Here is a 22342-nt window from a genome sequence, read left to right as displayed (position 1 = left end):
GGATGCTGCTCAACCAAAAGGCCACCAATTCATTTTTAAAGGAAAATTATTACTAGTTTTTTCTTTTGTGCTCAATTCCTCCATCCCCCCAATCCCTCAGCACCCCACCAATTACAGGCCAGTATCCCTGATGAACATAGATGCTAAAATCCTCAACAAAATATTAGCAAACCTGATCCAGCAATACATTAAAAAAGATTATACACCGTGATCAAGTGGGATTTATTCCAGCATTGCAAGTTGGTACAGTATCCACAAATCAATAAACATGACCCCGTAAAGAAAATGAAGGGTTAAAAACCACATGATCATATCAGTAGATGCAGAAAAAGCACTTGATAAAATCCAGCACCCATTTATGATAAAAACTCTCAACAAAGTGGGAATAGAAGGAACATGCCTCAATGTAATGAAGGCCATATATGACAAACCCACTGCCAGTATCATACTCAAGAGGAAAAAACTCCAAGATTGGCAACAAGACGGGTATGCACTCACCACTCTTGCTCAGCATGGCACTGGAAGTCCTGGCCACAGCAATCAGGAAGAAATCAGGCAACCAAGTTGGAAAGGAGGAAATAAAACTCATTTGCAGAGGACATGATACTGTATATAGAGAACTCCAACGAAAACTTTAGGAAAAACAAATTGATTTCAGAGAGAGGAAGGGAGAGGGAAAGAGAGAGAAACATCAATGATGAGAGAGTCGTTGATCCGCTGCCTCCTGCATGCCCCCTACTGGGGATCGAGCCCGCAACCTGGGCCTGTGCCCCGACCGGGAATCGAACTGTGATCTGGATCCTAGGTCGATGCTCAACCGCTGAGCCACGCCCGGCCGGGCAAGAAAACTTACTTTAAAACAAGTTGCAGAATTAGAATACTAAATACTTCAGCATGAGTATTATGAACTGGAGTTTAGTATTTATTTGTGTATGTGGTTTATTTTTTTTAAGTTAAGATTTACAAACTGAAATGCACAAAACTTAGGTGATGAGTGGCAGATAATGACACCTTTGTAGTTTAAAACCCTCTCAAATTCAGAACATTATCTTCAACCCAGCTAGTTTCCTCTTGTCCCTTTCTAATCAGTCCTCTGGCAACCATTCTAATTTTGTAAAAAATTCATGAAGAAGTTTTAGAACTTCAGTACTTGGAATCATATAGCATGTACCCTTTGTTTCTGTTTTTCTTTCACCCATCTTAACATTTTTAATATTCACTCAAGTGCATCCATCTTGTCAGTAATTCACTGCTTTTTGTTGCTGAATAGTATCCGTGGTGTAAATAAATATACCACAGTTGGTTTATCTAATATCTTTTGATGGACTTCTGGGCCATTTCCAGATTTTGGCTATTATGTATAAAAGTTCTGTGAATAGTATTGCATAAATTTGTTATGGCCATAATGTTGGATTAGGGAAGGTATACAGTTAACTTTCTAAGAAACAGATTTTCCCCCAAAGTGATTGTATCATTTAAACTTCCATTTACAGTGTGTGTGTTTTTTAAAAAAATAAAGTTTCACATGTTCAGTGATTGGAATGTGAGAATTGAAATGGATGAATAATTTTTATGATATTTAAATGAAATGAAATTGCTGGGCAGATGATTAAATATGTGGAAATATTGTAGTTTTATTCATTTTTTTCTATTTTGGCACTTACTGCGTATAATGCTTTGACGAGGTGTTGAGAAATATGATGAGATGTATAGTCCCTGTCATGCTCATAAAATATCATTCTGAAAGTGACCTTTAATGCAAAGAAATACCCTCTAGGTTTATTTTATATATAATGATAATTGTCCTTAGTTGACATTCAGTCTCTTATTACATAAAGAAAACTGTGGTTGATTACCAGTTTCAAGGAATTTGTGTATTAATGTTTGTATATTTTTAGTGTAATAAAAACTGTTTCAAATCTTAAATTTATATTGCAGTTATGTTAATGCATATTAAAAGTTCTGGTATGTTTTGGTAATTTTAAAACTAAAAAAAAAAATACAGCTTGCAAGAGTACTTACATTCTTTATTGAACTTGATAATATAAAAAACATTTTAACTTTCTTGTGCTCACTTGAAAACAGCGTATTTATGTAGAACTTTTGGAAGGAAAGAAAGATTATTAAAGACTTGGGTTTATGCAGTGCGTAATTAAGCCACCCAACCCTGGAGTGACTGTGCTTATGAATCATTAAGATTATAATGTCCACCATCAGTATTAACATGAAATTTTGTACCTCTTTTTGTTTTTTCAAAGAATGGTTTTAAGCATCTTTACCTTGTGAGTCTTGCTGATGGGCTTTAAGTCTCTTGTTTATGTTGACCATTTTTTTGTTACTGATTTGGGAAGACTGGGTCAAGGGGGAAATAGATCAGAACCAAGTTTAGAAATGAAAAAGTACTGTTATGGTGGAATTGTTAGGGGTGGTTAGTCTGGGATGTTTCAAACTAGTCAATATTTTATGTAAGACAAGTAGGGTAGATATAAGAGGTGATGTTCGATATATGTTTTATTTCCACTTGTCTTCACTCTACTTTTTGGAATTCCTTTTCCTTTCCTGCCCTAAGTCCTACAGTTAAAACGGGACTAAGTGGCAAAGGCAGAAGGGCCAGATGATGATGATGATGGCAGGTAACATTTAAGGAGTACTTATTATATGACAAGTCCTGTTCTAAGTGTTTTACATATATTAGCTCATCTAATGCCCACAAGTCTGTGAGGCAGGTGTTAATATTATATTTATTTACAGATTCATAAATTGGCATAGAGAGATAACTTGTCAGGGTCACATGGCTAGTAAGTGGCAGACTCAAGATTCAAACCCAGTCAGATTAGGTCTTAATCCTGCTCTTCTGCAAAAGAAAGATATATCTAAGTCTGAGTAGCTTATGGTATTTCAAAGTTAATTATAGGTAATTTCTGAATTCTCAGAGTTTACTGTCTTTTGTTGTATTCTGTTTCTTGTTTGTTTTTTGGCAGGGGGTTATAACAGTCACTGTTTTAGGTCCTAGGAATACAACCATTTGATGAGGACATTCCCCCCTCCCCCCCTCCCCCCCTCCCCCCGTTTTACAGCAATCCTGAGGAATTACATTTTTCTCTTGCCCAGTATAAAACAGGAACAAATTTTTAAAATGCAGAAAGATATCATCAGTCTTAGATATTGTCAGTCTTTTATTTAATGCACAGTAACTGCTACTGGTAGAAATAATGCAAAAAGAAAACGAATAGCATACCACAAAGCTTTTTTAGAGTTAAAAAACTAATCAAAACATCTGGGTTTTTTTGTTAATGCTAAAAACTTTATCTGGGAAAATCAAGGTTGGTAAAACAACCAAAATCACACATGACAGCTATCAACTTATCTAAAAACTGGTAAGTTTTCTTGACTAAAAACTGATGGAGTGATAAATTCTGATAATATTTAGGTATTCAAAATTTGACTTAGCAAAAGTGCATTTGGTTAGGGAAGTTTTCGGTCATTATCTCTTCAAATAGGTTCTCCATCCCTTGGCTCTTTCTCTCCTTGTACTTCTGTGATGCAGATGTTGTTATGTTTCATGTTGTCCCAAAGGTTTTTAAAACTGTCCTCATTTTTTAAAATAATTTTTTCTTTTTGCTGCTCTGATAATGTGTTTTTCTATCTTGTCTTCCAATCACTGATGCAGTCCTCTGCTTCATCCCACCTACTGTCTATTCCTTCCAGGGTGTTATTCATTTCAGATATTATATTATTCATTTCTGGCTCTTTTTTTATGGTTTCTATGTTCTTTTTCATGCTGTTGAGCATCCTTATAACTATTGCTTTGAACTCTATATCTGATAAATTGCCCGACTCCTTGTCATTTAGCTCTTTTTCTGGAGATTTCTCTTGTTCTTTCATTGAAGCCTGTTTCTTTGTCTCTCCATTTTGGCTGTCACTGTGTGTTTGTTTCTATGTATTAGAGCTGCTGTGACTCCCAGTCTTCCTAGGGTGGCCTTATATAGTAGTTGTCTCTTGGGTCCAGTGGTGCAGTCCTCTTGATTGCCTGAGTTGGGTGCTCCAGGAATGTCTCTTGTGCAGTTATGTGGGCCCTCCTGTTGTTATTGAGTCTTGATTGCAATTGGCCTGTTCCTGCTTGGGATTGACCCTGAGGCTGGCTTACTGTGAGGCTCAATGTCAGCCATGGCATGCAAGCTGCCATGCAGGTGCTGGCCACACAATGTGGAATTTGCCTCCGCAGGGTTGGGTGCCTGCCAAAATCTCCGTTTGGATATGCCACTTGTGAAACTTATTGGATCCTGCTCTGATGTTGTCTGAGGCTAGCCACTGGGTGTGTTGGTTCTGGGCCTCTTGGGAGGGATTCTTGTGCAGGATTCTTGTAAGACACTGCCTGTGGCTAGCCCTTAGCAACTTGTTTGGAGCTACAGGGGAGCCATAGGTTGTGACTGCCTGTGCTGGGCCTGGGTGCATGTGGGAAGGACCAAGCTGCACACAAAGGCTGGCTTTTTCTGGCACTGGGCCAGAGTCAGGTCAACAAAAGTCCTGAGGCACTCTGAGATCCGTGTGGCCTTCTTCCGCCCGCTGGCTGCCTGTTAGGCTCCATCACAGAAAGAGCCTCTGGCTGTACTCCTCAGCAGGGGTGAGCTCCACAGGGTGGGTGAGAGGGAGTCCAGCAGGTATTGCATGTTCTAAAAATTCTTGCAACATACTGGTTGAAAATCTTCGACACGTAACATTATACTAATTTCAAGTGTACAACGTACTATTTTTTATATGTTGTGAAATAATCACCACACTAAGTCTAGTTAACCTTGGATATGTGTTTATAAGGTGATTCTGGAAGTGCTTTTGAGAAAAGTACAGGCTTTTGTAAGAAGGAACTTAGAGCCTTAGAATCAGTGGCCCAGCCCGATTACTCTCTAACTGGGATGCAAAAGTATTTTAAGGAAATTGAATCTCATTGCTACTTTGCTCTTTTACATTTGTTCTTATTTGAAAAAACTACAGATTTTTCTTTCAGAGAAATTTGTGATCTTAGTTTTCCTGACTTGTATCACTATTAAGTCAGTTGTTCAAAACATGATTTTAGATATTTTCCCATGGATGTTGAAATATTATTTTAAATTCTTAGAGTTTTAAAATGTTTGCAGTGATTATTATGTCATTTTACTTTAACTGAGTATGTATGAGTTTGAGATAAGAAATTTACATTTATTGCACACATGGTAATGCGAGCACCTGATTTGAGTTTCTCAGTTTATAAAATGCTAACATGATATGGTCAAATATTCTTTCATGCTTCTTGATGCAGTCTGATTTCCTTTTGTGTCTTTTTGTTTGAATGGTTTTACTTTTAGGTATTGAAGTGATCTTTAGTAATGTCGTTTATATTTTTATTCTAGTTTACTCATCATCTAAAGACATAACGGTGTCTAAGGAACAAGAAGTGGAACCTGATAGTGTGGTTAAATATTTCAGTGTTGTTTGGTGTAAGGCTTCAAAGAAAAAACACAAAAAGTGGGAAGGTGACGCTGTTCTCATTGTCAAAGGAAAATCACTTACATTGAAGGACTTGGGAGGCAAAGACATTGGAAGAGGTATTGTGAAATTACCTAATGTTTGTGATTTGGCCTAAAATTAGTATATACCTTTGGTTACATAATTGAAATCTGATTGGGTTTTATAAAGGGGGTAGATTAAGATGATCTTTTATGCCTAAATTATCTCATAAACATAAACTTTTCTCATACTATTTAGTCTTATGTATATTAACTCAATGAGGCAAATCTCATCTCATAGTTTCATTTTCTCCAAAAATTGATTTTTCTCAAAAAAATCAAATGGTCAGCCAGCTGTATATAGTTTGGCATTTTTCTGAGATGAAGCAGTTTGTCCTAGTACACTTCCCCCCCTTAGTCTTTGCAGAATGCTAAATGATTAAAAGTGAAAAAGATGTTATCAGGAGTGGAATAAAATCTAATTTCAATAATTTCAAATGAAAATTTAAAAAGAGCAAGGAGATAATGGCTAGGCATGACCTAGATTGTACATTTACATTGGAGGTTGCCATTATGTCTGTTATAAAATGTTGCCAGCGTGATTTAAACTAATACAAATGAGCCCGCAGATTCAGAATGCCTAACACCAGCCATGGTTTTTTGCATTGCTGCTTATTGTTAATTTTTTTTTCAATCCTCACCCAAGGCAACACTTAATACATGTCTGTTGAATTAATAATAATTCAAACAGGCTTGATTTCATAAAATAACCCACTTTTTAAAAAACATTTTTTTATTGATTTTAGAGAGAGAGACATATATCTGCGGGAGAGAAACATTGACCCGTTGCCTCCCGCATGCACCCTGACCAGGACTGAACTGGCAGCCTGGGTATGTTCCCTCACTGGGAATCGAACCTGTGACCTTCTAGTGCACAGGGTGATGCTCTGACCAACTGAGCCACACTGGCCACAGGTAAAACTTGGCTAATTTTTATAGCTATATTATTATTTATTTTTTCTGATTTCCCAGGGGTTTTTTTGTTGTTTTTTTTGTGTGTGTTTTTTGCCAAGATGAGAAATTATGTTTTCATTCTGGCTAATGGGTTATACAAGGCTATTTGCGTTCAAAGCACAGTTTTTCTGTACAGTTACAGGGAGGTGACTATGGTATCACTAATTCAGTCGTCTTAGAGTGTCAGGAAATTAACTGTCTTTGTTCTCAATTTAAAGGCACTGGATATAAATGCAAAGAGCTTGAGAAGATCGCAGAGGGCCATACGATGGTGATTGGTGGGAAAGAGGTAGAAGTCATGGGTGTGATCTCCCCAGACGATTTCAGCAGCGGCAGATGTTTCCAGGATAGAGGAGGAAGTCCTGCTGTATCAAGTTCTCCTGCTGCCCAGAAGTCTTTTACTAACCCTTTAAAAAGTGTCTATAAACCAAATTCAAAGGAAAATAGGCAGAACAGTCTCCAAAATTGCAAACCTCGCCACGATCCATGTGCACCAAGTAAGAGCTAAAAAATAGTTTGAATATTCTGTCTTTCCTGTCAAAAGATTTTTGGTATGTGAATTTAAACTTTAAATTTTCTTTTAAAGTTTTTGGGTGCAAGTATGTATATAATTCTTCAGATGCACAATCTGATTTGTAAGAGAGAATGTTGATGTTGAGTAACAATATAGTTAGTGAATTACAAGAAACTAATAAAAAATTCTGTGCATTGAGGGAAAATATGCAAATTGTAGATGTAAACACTCATATGTGTGTGGTTTGGGATAAAATCTGACATTTAGGAAGGAGGAAAATTAGTAAATTCATGAATCGGGATTATTTTTTTTACACTTCCATTTTGAAGACTATGTTTTGATTACCTGCATTATCATATTAAAATGTTGAATAATGAGATGTCACATAAAGAATTCAAATTTTACTTGAGAATTTTGCTCAATTAGTTAATTTTCACATTAATGAATTTAACTTGAAAATCACATTAAAAAATGAAACCTAGTCTGTTTTTGATTAAAAAAATAAATTGATTATGTACTCAGTAAGTATTTCCTGATGCCTTTTTTGTACGGGCTCAGCGGTAAAGCTCGTCAGAGAGCTGCTCATTCGGTGAGGACACGGGAACATTTGAATTGTGGCACGGTGGGGAGGTTGGGGAATAGAGTGGGCTTGTTTCATAACAGGAGTAAAATGAAAGTGTACAAAGTGGCATAGTTAGGTCTTTTCCTTTCTTGCAAGTATCATGGAAACAGTTTTTGAAATAAAGGCGCCTTGGAGGTCGTGGAGATGAGCTACTTCACTTTGCATTGGAGGAGGTGAGGCAGACAGATGAGCTGGCGCACCTAAATTCAGACGTTATTGGCATAATTGGGGTAAACACCCCAGCTTAAAAACGTCCAGCTCTCTCTGAGCCTGTTGAGACTCAGTTGAAATATAGACAGTGGAAGCTTGTGTTTCTGCTTTTTCCTTTATCCAGATACTGTGTCCCTCCTGCTCTTTTAACAAGCTTCCTCCCTCTCCTTTACCCTTCCTTCTCTGGACTGTGCTGTTGCGTGGCAGAGGGCATGGGGAGTGGGAGAGAAAGGCGCTTATTCGGAGACAGAGAAGTATATTCAAAAAGTCACTTGGATGAGTTTATTATGCCTTCAGATTTATCTAAAGTTGGGACCTGCTCTCTATTTATATTTGATTTTGATTTTTTGGTGGCATTTTAATAAATCTTTTAAACCGTATTAGCATACCTCTAAAGAATTACTTAATTCTTCCATGGTTACTTCATGCTGCTTTGCAAAGATTCATTAGTTTGACACTCATGAGTGTAGTGATTAACTTGAAGCAGATAATGGTGGCGAAGCCAGTGGAAAGCCCTCAGATCCTCTGATTGATGGGAGTGGTGGTCATTGTCCCTGTGCGCAGCACTGGAACTAAAGAGAGCCTTCCACAGTAAGAAGCCGCCGGCATTAGCAAGTGCGTCTTGGCAGGCTTCCAGCCTGTCTTTCTGTTGGGTAGAATAGTTCTCTTTGCTTTGACTGAACTATTAAGTGGTGTGGCCTAGTGGATTTCTTATTAGACAATGGTGGTTTCAGAGCACTTTGAGTAGATGAAGTTTAGAAAACTCTTTGTAATTCTTTGCATGAAGTCTTACATCAATAAGGCATGAGATTTTATTTTTAAAATTTTGTACCCTTGCTTAGGGTTAGTGTTAGTAAATTTGAAGGTTTTTGTTTGTTTTTTTGCCACAGACGATGGCAAACAGTTCAATCTGATGCATAATTAAAGCAAGGTAATGTAGTTGCCAATGAAGCGAAATTGCAGTTCATTTACAGTCACTGTTTTACCTTTTTCTTAAGATTCCCTTGTGATGCCACGACCCAACAAAGACCACCAGAGGATGTTCAATAAGAGCGGTTTCCCTGTTGTGGATGTGGTGATAGATCCTCACCTTGTATATCACCTTCGACCACATCAGAAAGAAGGAGTCATGTTTCTTTATGAATGTGTGATGGGAATGAGGTAGGAAAATACATAATTCATTGAGTCTAATCTGAGTTTTGATTTAGCCTGTAACATGATGGTTTTCTAGGAAGAGTCTGATACAGTGATTCTCAGGGGATCCATCATGCATTTAGTTGGAATGATGAGTGATACTTAATGTGTGCATTTATTTCAAAAGTAGTTCTTGATGGATACCATAGAACAGCCATCCTGCTAGGAGCTGGGTGTGCAGGAGCAGGACCATAGTCCTAGGAGCTGGGCACCAGGGCCTCACTCTTGTCTTGTTTATTGTCTAGTAATTTCGTAGACAATAAATATATAATGAATACAGTTATCAAAGATTCAAAGGAGAGATGTTGTAAATCAGATGAATGAAAAACTAGAAAAAGTATTTAGGGGGGTAGGATTTGTTTTAATTGCAAAATATCAGCTTCTGGTTCTTGACTAATGAGCGATGATAAAATATTTTCCTGTTGTGATTAAAGGAGTGTAATTATTTCTAACAGAGTGACTGGCAGATGTGGAGCTATTCTTGCTGATGAAATGGGTTTAGGGAAAACACTGCAGTGCATTTCACTCATCTGGACCCTGCAGTGTCAGGGTCCCTACGGAGGCAAGCCAGTAATAAAGAGGACACTTATTGTCACCCCTGGAAGTTTGGTGAATAACTGGAGGAAAGAATTTCAGAAATGGTTAGGAAGTGAGAGGATTAAAACATTTACTGTCGATCAGGTAAGAGACTTAAAAGTCTAGCCTCTGTCATTTTCTAAACCTCTAGTTTTCCAAATCAACACTGCAATTTTCACCCTCTAATGTGGCAGCTTTTCAGCGCATGTGACTCTCCACCTCCTTTGCGGAAAAATGGAGCCTTAGCATACAGTTTGGTTTTGAGTGAACTTGTTCTAATACTTGATTAGTGGCTGTGAGAAATATGCTATTTAATTTTCATTTCATACAGTTTCTGCCCATGATTTGTTAAATATTTCCTTTTTTCTTAGGACCACAAAATAGAAGAATTCATGAGATGTCCATTTTATTCTGTTCTGATTATCAGTTATGAAATGTTACTCCGTTCCCTGGATCAGATTAAGACTATGAAATTTGATCTTCTGATCTGCGATGAAGGGCATCGCTTGAAGAACAGTGCCATTAAGACAACCACGGCCCTCATGAGCCTTGCTTGTGAGAGAGGAATAATTCTCACTGGTCAGTACTCACTTTTGGGTGGATGTGATGGACTTGTTGCCCATTGAACATGTAAGACCTGTAATATGATGCTTGGCACCCAAAGAACCTGTGGTGTTGGATGGGGTTCATACTAATACACCTGTGATAACTGAGCCTTGGTAAGACTGAATTTTCAAATCCTTGTGTAATTTTCTGCAACTCAGATTTTGGGTTTTTGAGGAATAAACAATGGTCCGGCAAAGAATGTCGGAGATGGGGTTGGACTGCCGGTGCTTGACTCCCAAGTCATATTTACAGCTGTGCAATGTTGGGCAAGTTACTTAACTTATCCATGCCTCAGTTTCCTTATCTGTGAAATAGGGATAATAATACCGTCTACTTCACAGAGTTGTTGTGAGGGTAAACGAGTTGAACTACGTCGATGGTGTGTGAGACTGTGTCGGGCTGGGAGCTGAGGTTTTTGTGAATCTAGGAGGGTGGATTGGATGAATCCCTGGGGTTGTATGTGTGGTTTTCCACAAAGATCTGAGTCTCTTCAGTAATGGTTCTGCTCAGAGCAGATCCAGCCTCCTATCTGTTCCCCAGAGCATTTCCACATCCATAGAGCTCAACCAGGGGTGAAACGGGTTTGAGGTTCTGCTTTCTAGAGGGTGTGCCCCATGCCCTTTGGTACCTTGTCTACTACTTTGTCATGGTCTCCCTTCCTGTTTTTTTATTAATATAGCCAGTAAAGTTTTGTTTGGTGCTAACAAATACAAAATTTACCATGAAAAATATCCTGAGTTTAACTGAAAGAGCTAAGGCAGTTTGTTCAAAGTCATACAGTTATAATAAGAATTACTGCTTTGCCCTCAGCTATAGGGACTTGGCTTACATTTAGCTCTCTTAAGGAAGACAGTACAAATTTCTATGTAGACCTGTGATTGTAAAACACAAACCTGACCTCATCGCTTTCCTCTCCTTAGGTACTCCAGTTCAGAATGACCTGCAAGAATTTTTTGCATTAATTGATTTTGTAAATCCAGGAATATTAGGCTCTTTGTCATCGTATAGAAAAATATATGAAGAACCCATCATTATTTCGCGACAACCTTCTGCTTCTGAGGTATAATTTTTTAAAATAAATTTAGGTTCAAAAAGAACAGTATGAAAAAAATAAAAAGAGCAGTATGTTTGGGAAAACTATGTATAACTTGGGTAGTTTTAATCTAGGAGAAATTATATTAGTGTAGTGAATTTTTCCCCCCCTCACAGTCCTTCAACTCCTGTATTCCTTATTTTAGGAAATAACATCACTTTTTAAAATTTCATAAATAGGTACTTCATAAAGAATTATAATTGACAGTAAACATGTAAAAATGCTCACCCTTGCTGGCATTGAGAAGTGAACCAAAGTGGCCCTCGCCGGCGAGTTTCAGCTGGTTGGAGCGTCGGCCCGTGCACCAGAAGGTCATGGGTTCGATCCCCGGTCGGGGTGTGTATGGGAGGCAACCAGTTAATGTTTCTCTCACATCCGCGATTCTCTCTCCCCCACCCCCGCTCTCTCCCTCTGTCTCTCTCTAAAATCCATAAAAACATATCCTCGGGTGAGGGTTAAAAAAGGAAACCAAAATAACCATGAAGTAACTTTTGTACTTTCCTGTAGATGTTTTAGTTGGTTAGATTTTCATAGTAATAGCAAGTGTATATGAGTGTAGTGGCCTTTACTGGTCGGGATGTAAATTGGCACAAACAGGATAGTTTGGGGGGGGTGTATCAAAAGCCTTAGAATGGTGAATGCCGTGTTGCCTTGTACAGCTTTTAGGAATTTATTATAAAGAAATAATCACAGATATGCTTAAAGATTTAGTAGTAAGGGTAAAAATCAGAAATGTACTAAAGGGAACAAACTAATTGGAAGTAAATGTTTCTGAGGTAAGAAAACAGAGTCTACATGTTGTGCATACTCAGTATTTCATTAAGTCCAAGATACTAACAGTTCTAAAACGATCACTATTATGTATATCAACAAGAGAAACATGCTATCAGTTATTACTGTAAGAAGTCACTAATTATAAAAAAGCGTTCTATTTAAGAGAATATGCAGTGTAAAAAAGTATGTCTCAGAATTAATAAGATATGGTAATTGGTCAACAGACATTTATGGAACATTTCCCTTGGAACAGAAACTGTAAACACAATGGTTTATGCAAGTATTTTATAGCATGGAGAATGTTTATGATGCATTACTGAAAAATAAATCACATGTATTTATTTACCCAACATATATAGCAAACCCTAAAGCTGGCCAAATGCTAAATTTTCCTTTCCCAAACTTGTATTTCATTTATTCTGTTAAAAAAAAATCCGAATGGAAGTAACTAGTTGATCATCATAAAATATTTCATGTTCGTTTTAACGGCAAGTGTTTTTATCTTAGCACTACTTAGGTCTGCTACTTTTTCACAGGAAGAGAAGGAGCTGGGAGAGAGGAGAGCAGCTCAGCTCACTTGCCTCACAGGACTCTTTTTCCTTAGAAGAACCCAGGAAGTCATAAATAAATACCTTCCACCTAAAATTGAGAATGTGGTCTTTTGCCGACCGGGGGTGCTACAGATTAAGCTTTACCAAAAGCTGCTGAGTTCTCAGGCTGTCAGGTTCTGTCTGCAAGGGTCGTTGGAAAGTAGTCCTCATCTGATATGCATAGGCGCTCTTAAAAAACTGTGCAATCACCCCTGCCTTCTGTTCAACTCCATAAAGGTAAGTGTTGTGTGAGACTGTCAGGCTGGGAGCTGAGGTTTCTGTCATGTGCATCTAAGAGGGCAGAGTGCACTGATCCCTGGGGTCCTGTGTGTGGTTTCCCCCAAAGATCTGAGTCTCTTCAGTGTGGCTCTGCTCATGGGTTTGAGGTTCTACCTTCTCGAGGATGTGCCCCATGCCCTTTGGTACCTTGTCTACTAATTTGTCCTGGCCTCCCTTCCTGTTTTTTATTGATATAGCCAGTCAGTTTAGTGTCGGTCATTCTATTGAACAGGAAAAAGAATGCAGCTCAACTTGGAATGAAAATGAAGAGAAGAGTTTATATGAAGGCTTGGCCAGTGTGTTCCCGGCTGGTTATGACCCTCTCATGTTCGCTGAGGAGGAGTCAGGAAAACTGCAGGTGCTGGCAAAGCTCTTAGCTGCCATCCACGAACTTCGTCCTACTGAGAGGTAAGTGGTCAATGTGATCCCTGCTTGTTAGTGCTCGTGGAGTTTTGGCTTAGAGTATGACCTCACTCCCGTCCCTCCTCTTTTCTTTTCTTTTCTTTTCTTTTCTTTTCTTTTCTTTTCTTTTCTTTTCTTTTCTTTTCTTTTCTTTTCTTTTCTTTTCTTTTCTTTTCTTTTCTTTTCTTTTCTTTTCTTTTCTTTTCTTTTCTTTTCCCCTTCCCTTCCCTTCCCTTCCCTTCCCTTCCCTTCCCTTCCCTTCCCTTCCCTTCCCTTCCCTTCCCTTCCCTTCCCTTCCCTTCCCTTCCCTTCCCTTCCCTTCCCTTCCCTTCCCTTCCCTTCCCTTCCCTTCCCTTCCCTTCCCTTCCCTTCCCTTCCCTTCCCTTCCCTTCCCTTCCCTTCCCTTCCCTTCCCTTCCCTTCCCTTCCCTTCCCTTCCCTTCCCTTCCCTTCCCTTCCCTTCCCTTCCCTTCCCTTCCCTTCCCTTCCCTTCCCTTCCCTTCCCTTCCCTTCCCTTCCCTTCCCTTCCCTTCCCTTCCCTTCCCTTCCCTTCCCTTCCCTTCCCTTCCCTTCCCTTCCCTTCCCTTCCCTTCCCTTCCCTTCCCTTCCCTTCCCTTCCCTTCCCTTCCCTTCCCTTCCCTTCCCTTCCCTTCCCTTCCCTTCCCTTCCCTTCCCTTCCCTTCCCTTCCCTTCCCTTCCCTTCCCTTCCCTTCCCTTCCCTTCCCTTCCCTTCCCTTCCCTTCCCTTCCCTTCCCTTCCCTTCCCTTCCCTTCCCTTCCCTTCCCTTCCCTTCCCTCTTTTCTTTTCTTTTCTTTTCTTTTCTTTTCTTAATATATCTTTATTGATTTCAGAGAGAGGAAAGGAGGGGGAGAGAGAGAGATAGAAACATCAATGGTGACAGAGTCATTGATCAGCTGCCTAGCCTGCAACTCAGGCATGTGCCCTGACAGGGAATCGAACCCCGATCACCTAGGTCCTAGGTCCGTGGTCAACTGCTGAGCCACGCCCGGCCTGGCCCCGCCCTGCCCCTCCTTTCGAAAGAAGAAAACATTAGCAGTAAGTAGTTTTCTTTGGGGGCATGATCAGCTCCTAGTATTTGTTAAACTTGTCATTAGCAATGCGTCTGTAAGTTTTTATTTAAGAAAAAACAAAACATAAGTACATATATTTTAAAAACCCCTAGAGATGACTTTTGGCATATGACACCTAGCTTGTACCTTAATCTCTTTGAGGGCCTTTCCTTTACCATCCCGTCAGTGTTGATTCTCTTCAGCCACCTCCGTACTCTGAACACCCTTCCTGGGTGATCGCTACTCCCCGTAGTTTTAACTGTCACCTGTATAGTCCAAGTCTGTCTCCAGTCAACCCTCTCTCCTAGTTTCCACACCCTTCATTCTGTGTAGTGGACATCGAAATCTGTCGTGATGTCCTACTGGGTTTTAAGCTTCGCATGTCCTGAAGCAGCATCATTCTTCTGCCATTGCGAGCCCGTCATTTTTCATCATTCCTCAGCTTGATGAGTGGGACATAATGCAGACAAAAAACCTTCTCATGCTAGACCCCCTTTCTCTTCTTGTCCTCGACATCGTCAGTAACTAAGTTCTGTTGATTTTATTTCCTAATCTCAGGAATCCATTTCCTTCTGGTACCAAGGTTTTTGTTTTGATTCTTATAATTACTGATTTGGGTTATGATAGTCTATTATAAACCGTTTATTTCTCTCTTACTTTCAACCCCATTACATATCAACAGTGCCCTAAATGAATTTCTAAAATAGAAATAAAATAGAAATGCGACACGTCAGTCCCTTTATAAAAACTGTTCAAAGACTCCCAGTCGTCTTCCAGAAATGTCTAAATGCTTTAGCACATTGGGCAAGATTCTTCATGACCTGGCTGGCAAATGCCTCTTTTTCCTTCAATTAAAATAACCTAATATTGCCTTTAAATTGCATATATCAAGTCTTTCTTTTTGATTGACAGGGTGGTGTTGGTATCCAACTACACGCAAACTTTGAATATTTTACAAGAAGTATGCAAGCGTCATGGATATGCTTACAAAAGACTTGATGGACAAACACCCGTCTCTCAGAGGCAGCACATTGTTGATGGCTTCAACAGTAAACACTCTTTGGATTTTATTTTTTTATTAAGTTCAAAAGCTGGTGGTGTGGGACTCAATCTTATTGGAGGATCTCACTTAATTCTCTATGACATTGATTGGAATCCAGCCACTGATATCCAGGTAGGACTATTTTTTATGCATTAAATAAGCCTTATAGAATGCCCACTGGGGATGTACCTGCTGGGGATACGGAGATGGTGATGTGTGAGAACTGATGTTGCATCAGGCACTCTGCTAAGTGCTTTCCATCTACTCAGTCTTCACAATAACTCTTGCCAGTGTGCATAGCCCCATTTTGCAGATGAAGATATGGAACCTTGCTCTAGGTCACATAACTTACAAGAGGCAGAGCCAGGATTCAAACCCAAACCTGTGTGTGTCTGGGCTCTAATTCACTGCACAGTTGGGACTTCAGGATGCTTATGACCACCAGGGGAAGACAGTCAAGTATTGCAGTTGCTGCGATCAGTGATTGTGCAGAGTACAGTAAAGATACAACATTGGCTTATGTAGGGAAATATTTCAGAAGAAGCCTTTGCTATTCTTCAGAGTACAGCCTATCCTTATGTGTTTTGAGATTTCTACTTATAGACTTGCACCTCTGTTGGGACCTGTGTTTTTATTACAGCGAAAAGAGACAGACTAAAATCAGTCAAGGTAAAGGGTACATAGGGCAGAGTCCAGAAGAGACCAGGCAAAGCTTCCAGTTTTCCTCCCCTGTGGAGTTGTATGGACAACACTTAATTCTCTGAGAATCGATGAGTGACACTATGGATGGAGTATTGTCAAACAGAATCTCCCTTGCATTTTGGTGTCCAGGGTTTCTGTTGGAGGTTAGTCCTGTGGACACGAAGCACTTGAGTGACTGACCTTAGTTACTCCGTCTCCAGTACCACCAGTGGGCACACTGATGGGACAGGGCCCAAGGCCCTTACCTGAACCGCTTGTTCGCATAAACTGTCTGGTGTGGCACAAAGCCCCAGGTAAACAAAGACCCTCTTATCCGGCAGGATATTCCAAGGGCAGAGGTTATCTCCTAGGAGCTGGTTGGAAGGCCAGACTTTTCTTTGGAATGTGCAAGTTTTGAACATGAACCCTTTACTGCACAGTATCATTGATCCTGAAACCACATGAACTACCTAGAGCCTGAACTGGTTGCAGGCATCCTCGTGATTCTTTAGGGAGGAATCATGAGCTACTGGGACTGGGAATGAACCCTCCATGCTCATGCTACATGAGGCCCTTTGCATTCTTGCTGTCTAAACTCACGGTGCCATTCAGTGATGCAGGTGGGCGCTCTCACTTTGCTGCCATCCCGCCACTATTTTACGGTACAACAGTGGCCATCCATCTCTTCTTTTTCTCAGGAAGTGGGGAATGCTTTGACATAATGCTGGGCTTTGGTTTTTGAAGCTATGAGTAAAATCTAGAATTCCTAGTCTTAAATGCAAATTGCTTATGTGGAAAAGGCCATTTGTTTCAACTGTACTCTCAGAATTCTCATTTATTTCCCCAGGCAATGTCTAGAGTGTGGCGAGACGGTCAGAAACATCCGGTCCATATTTACAGACTCTTAACCACAGGTAATAACCCTTCGATGAGCCTAAAAATGTATTTCCTTTGAATAATTAAAACATTTTGTTGTTGTTAATCTGTGCTTCAGTGTTAGTAATTATTCTTTTGTTAACTAGTATGCTAACCATATTTTACCCTACAGAAATAACAGACGTAACCATCTGGAGTAGACCTAATGAGTGTTTTCTCCTCAGGTACGATAGAAGAAAAGATCTACCAAAGGCAGATCAGTAAGCAGGGCCTCTCTGGGGCCGTCGTAGATCTAACCAAGACATCGGAACACATCCAGTTTTCAGCAGAGGAACTTAAAGATTTGTTCACATTCCATGGAAGTTCGCCCTGTGTGACCCATGACCTGCTTGCCTGTGAATGTGCCGGAGACCAAGACCACACAGGTGGGCTGTATTTTAGTTCTGTGATGATGGTCGAGTTAATTTGTCTCTTCAGCAGTCGAAAATATGTAAATACAGAATAACTAAAATATTTACCATTTGTATACGTTACTTTTTCCCCCTTCAGGTCACAGGCAGCTATTTGAGAAAATATGAATCAGAGCCTCATTCTCAGTTTTGCTGCTTATTTCTGAACCAGCTGTGGAAAATTTAGCTTAGAGAAATCTTTCAAATCCGGGTATAATGGCTTCAGCGTTAGAAAAATGTTTTCCTGCTTATTTCTGTTTCACTGAAAACATACACTTGATAGGATGGTCTTGCTCTTTGTTTATTTTCTGTAGCCCTTAATCATAACGGGCGTCCTTTCCGAGGCGGTTAGCGCTTCCCATACTCGGTGAACTGTGAGTGCTGGTTAAGTGAAGCTAAAAACATCGGTCCCCTGTAACTAACGCCATTCGTGCAGGCACTGGATCACCACTGGGACTTGAGCAAGCGATGCTCAGGAGTTTACGAGGGCAGCGGCGTCCTAACTCCCAAACCAGATAAAGACACTACAGAGAATGGAAATGAAAGGCCGTTACCTGGGTTCCTTCCACCCTGGGCTCTGCCATCCCCTTAAGCATTAGGGGTCCCTTCTGGGACCCCTGCATCTGCCTGCCAGCGGGTGGGAGGAAAAAAGAGGTAGAAAACCATGTGGTGGAGAAGATTTTTATAGGCCAGGCCTGGAATGGCCTAGATCACTCCTGTCCATGTTCCACAGGCTAGACCTTGGCTGCATTGAACTGCAGTGGAAGCTGGAAGCTGTGGCTCCCTGCCCTAGGAAAGAAACTACCTTTACCTCTGTTTATAAGGTAGTAAGTAGTCCATAGTCCTTTGTCTTCAATTTTGAAATCTAGAAAATTCGAAAGACTAAAACCTGTTTTCTCTTTATAAATTTGCGACAAACTCATTTGGTGGCAAAAACCTTACCAAAATTGATGTGAATTTATCAATAGCCTTTAACCCATTTCACAGGACTATTCATAAGACTTGCTGCAGAATATTAATGGGCTTGATCATGGGGTGCTGTCCCAGATTACTCCAATTATATTCTGAATTTGGAAATACCTCTGGTCCCAAAGGTTTTAGATAGGGGAATGCACACCTGTAACTTCTCTCTTTGGATGATGATTTGTTTACTGTCCGTGTCTCCCAGTAGACCCTCAGGCCCTCGAAATCAGAGAAGGATATGTAATAAATTGCATAAACTCGTTATGTCATAAAATAAAAAGTACTGTATGTAGCTGAATTTTATCTGGTTTAGGATTTTCTCCTTTTACTCGTTGCAGGTGATTCATTGAAAAAACTCCCTGTCTCTAGAAATTGCCAGCTCGGTCCACACAAGTCTGACCTCCTGAAACCTCTCTCCATGTCGCAGCTGAAGCAATGGAAACATTTTTCTGGAGACCATTTAGATCTCAAAGATCCTTTTCTCCAGAGAATAAGAGAAAATGTGTCATTCTTTTTTCAGAATATAACCAACCAAACTGCTGCTCTGTAACAAAAGATTACTTCATGGCATTTCCTTGCCCCCCTTAAAAAATAACAGTAACTAACTGGAACTTTTGAAAAGGAATAGACTTTTACATTACAATAATCAGTTTGTTGCAAAGTGCATCATGGTTTTGATACACAGTCAACTGTTTAATTTTTTGTAGATATTCTTAAATGTTGAAACAGTAAAGACATCTATCTTCATGCAATTGTTTATTTTTAATTCCATAATTAATGCACTTTTATCAGGTGCCTGCTAAGGAATTTTCGTAGGGAATATTTTAAAAGGTAATAGTTACAAGGGAAGCAGATCCTTAATGTTAATTGGACGAATATAAAATCAGCCTCGCCGCAGGGGCCAGTCAGAGCTCTGGCTTCCGAGTCAGTGATCTGAATTGAGGGTTCTGTCTACGGCCATACCACCCTGAACGCGCCCAGTCTCGTCTGAATTGAAGGTTCTAGCCAGAGCTCTCCCATTGATTTGGGTTCTGATTGTACGGAAGTCACTTAATTTTTGCACTTTCTGGTAATAATAATAATAATGAATCAATTGCTGATCGCTTACTATGTGCCAGTCATTTGCTGAATGCTTTATATTTATGATGTCATGTATTCCTCTTGACACTCCTGAGATTTTATTGTCCCCATTTTACAGGGATAAAACTTAGGCCTAGAAAAGTTAACTACTTCCCAAGAGCACAGTGCTGGTTAGTGGTAGAAGCTGGGTCTGATTCTGTCCGATGTGGTTTTAGAATTCACTTGCGTGTGCCAGCCCTAAACCTGTGAGCAGGCCCGCCCGTGTGAACCTGGAGTGATGGTTCGATTCCTGGTCAGGGCACCTGCGCAGGTTATGGCCTCGGTCCCCAGTAGGGGGCGTGCAGGAGGCAGCCGATCAGTGAATGTCTCCCATCATTGATGATTCTGTCTCTCTCTCTCCCCCCCTTCCTCTCTCTGAAATCAATAAAAACATATAAAGAAATAAATTTAAAAAACAACAAAGAAAACCCTGTAAGCTAGAAGAAAATTTAAGGAGCATCTTGTAGTCATTCTGAGTGGTAGACTGTGGACCTCTACCTCTTACCCAGAGCCACTTGTTCTCAAATTAAGATACATTTGCCAGAAAAATAATCTTAAAAAAAAGCAAGAATTATGGGGCTCAGGAAAGGAAATGAAAGAAGGAATAAGAGAAGGAGGCAGACTAGGTCCATTTCTAGAAGAAAAGGTTACGCACAGTGTATTTTCTAAAACTAATTGTCACTGAGAATACCTGCGAAAGAGATTTGTTATTTCATCTAAGGATTAGGTGGGCAAGAAATATCTATAGATGATGAGTTGGAAACAAAGGGGAAAAGATCATTTTGTGAGCGTGACCTGCTGGTGGCAGCAACAGATCACAGTTGTCTCGTCGGATCAGGCATTCCGGGCACGTTTAAAGCAAAGAGCTTTCTGTTTTCCTGAGAGTTGAGACTGCAGGCTGCTGTGGTGAGAGCTGTAGAAATGGGCAAGTCATTCTAGCTGTCCATAGGGCTGACAGGATTTTTTTCAAGAGCATTTTATATCGCCAGAGTTTTATACTCACTTCCCCATGGGGTTGTGGGGGTAGAAGGGGGTAGGCGTTAAATTATAAATTAAAAAGTGAGCAACCTTTGAAAAACCGATGGAATGAATAGACTGTTGAAAGCAGTCACCCCTTAGTTGTAAGGTAAAGATGGGTTTAATAAACTGACTTTTGCACAGAATGAAAAATTTATTTTACTGAGAATGTTTTGAGAAACCTTCAGGAATGATTTGTTTCTTACGTGGTTCTGTTGATGATGGACAAGAGGATGTCAGGGTAAGGGAGAGACCAAGAAGTGGGGGAGCAGCCCCTGGCGCAAAGTGACAGTGAATTCCACTGGCCTAAATGCGAATCACTTGCTTGTAGGCTTATTTATACCAACGGCAACCCAGGAGATGTGTGAACAGCTGGATCTGCTTTGTGTTCAGTATGTTTTCTTTTAATCTTACCCATAGATCATGAGTATTACATCTTCCCAGGAAACTTCTGGGTATAAAGACCCAATTTAAGAACAGTGGTGAGCCCAGCTGGTGTGTCTCAGTGGTTGAGCCTCGACCTATGATCCAGGAGGTCAGGGATTGATTCCCGATCAGGGCACACGCCCAGGGTTGCGGGCTCGATCCCCAGTGGGGAGTGTGCAGGAGGCAGCCGATCAATTACTCTCATCATTGATGTTTCTTTTTCTCTCTCCCGTTCCCTTCCTCTCTCTGAAATCAATAAACATATTTTTGAAAAAAACAACAACAGTGTTGAGAGATCGTGTCTGACATAAATCCCACGGATTCCACTGACCACCAGCCCAGCAGCGGCGCCCTGGCTGAGAGGCCCCGGGACTGGATCTGCTCTGCCTCTCCCGGAGGCTGGTGTTAAAAGGATTTATTTCCAGCCTGTTCCTGAAACGTGCCGTCCGTCCGTCCCCGTGGCCCTCCCTCTGGCCTTCTGAGACGTCTCACCTGGAGGCGTCAGAGCTCTGCTGTGTCTCAGGCGCTGCGGGCAGCCACCCCGGCAAAGAATGGTTTTGCTCCTTCATCTCGAGGTAGAATTGTGACTCGGGTATAACCTCCAGAGAGACCATACACTCGTCTGTGTCCAGCTGAGGAGCTGGTCACACAAACTGCGGGTTGCGAAGCAGCATGACACACACTTCCTGAGCTGCCACGGTGGCCGGCCTGCTCTGTCGGTGACACATGGGACATGCCCAGGGAAGTCCAGAAGGGTCATACGGGGTCTCCTTTCGTTTCGACCCCAAGTTCTCCTTTTTTCCTTTCCAAAACCCTTCGGGTTGGTTTCACACTTTGTAATCAGGAGTGAAGTAATGAGACACGGACGAATGGAGAGGGGGCTGGTCCTTTTTAATGCCGACTGTCAGCTGAGATACCAACATATCTGGGGTGTGTGTGTGTGAAATGCTTCACGTCTGCGAACACCCACGGCCAACTACTCGTTCTTTGGGTTTCAATTTAAATATCCCTTTCCCCCCAGAGCTCCCCAAGACTGGATTAGGTGTCTCCTGGCATGGGTATTTTTGTTATTGTTGTTTCTGGTTGTTAACACCCAAAACCCCTACTGAATGTTGGGAGGAAGCCTCCGCGTGCAGGACTCGTGAGGTCCCTTCCTGTTCTTCCTGCTGAGGAAGCTAAATGGGGGGAGACACCCCCCAATCAACCCAAGACTCATCCAATTAAATTCTACTTTCTGGATTTTGGATCCTCTAAGTGACACAAAGACAAAAGAGGTGCCTAGAATTGATTTCCTGCTTCCAGTGGCAGGGACAGCTGCCTCCCCGAAGGGTTATTTTTTCCAC

General features: G+C 40.7%; 1 protein-coding gene across 2 annotated transcripts in view; it reads left to right on the top strand.

Moving 5' to 3' along the window:
* The window catches only part of RAD54B (RAD54 homolog B), a 38055-nt gene extending 18866 nt beyond the window's left edge, over nucleotides 1-19189 (top strand). For both annotated transcript variants that reach the window (XM_087825277.1, XM_016209119.2), the window contains 12 exons: nucleotides 5388-5582; nucleotides 6716-6994; nucleotides 8842-9004; nucleotides 9493-9718; nucleotides 9985-10192; nucleotides 11140-11279; nucleotides 12623-12913; nucleotides 13188-13363; nucleotides 15339-15600; nucleotides 16997-17063; nucleotides 17250-17450; nucleotides 18776-19189. In XM_087825277.1, coding sequence (XP_087681403.1) covers nucleotides 5388-5582; nucleotides 6716-6994; nucleotides 8842-9004; nucleotides 9493-9718; nucleotides 9985-10192; nucleotides 11140-11279; nucleotides 12623-12913; nucleotides 13188-13363; nucleotides 15339-15600; nucleotides 16997-17063; nucleotides 17250-17450; nucleotides 18776-18987 — 2420 coding nt within the window. In that variant the 3' untranslated portion in view covers nucleotides 18988-19189. The remainder of the gene's footprint in view (nucleotides 1-5387; nucleotides 5583-6715; nucleotides 6995-8841; nucleotides 9005-9492; nucleotides 9719-9984; nucleotides 10193-11139; nucleotides 11280-12622; nucleotides 12914-13187; nucleotides 13364-15338; nucleotides 15601-16996; nucleotides 17064-17249; nucleotides 17451-18775) is intronic.
* Nucleotides 19190-22342: the final 3153 nt, after the last annotated feature.

The sequence above is a fragment of the Miniopterus natalensis genome, chromosome 16 (genome assembly GCF_054644295.1).
Source record: "Miniopterus natalensis isolate mMinNat1 chromosome 16, mMinNat1.hap1, whole genome shotgun sequence".
NCBI classification, from domain to species: Eukaryota; Metazoa; Chordata; class Mammalia; order Chiroptera; family Miniopteridae; genus Miniopterus; species Miniopterus natalensis.
This window is presented reverse-complemented; position numbering and strand designations above follow the sequence as displayed.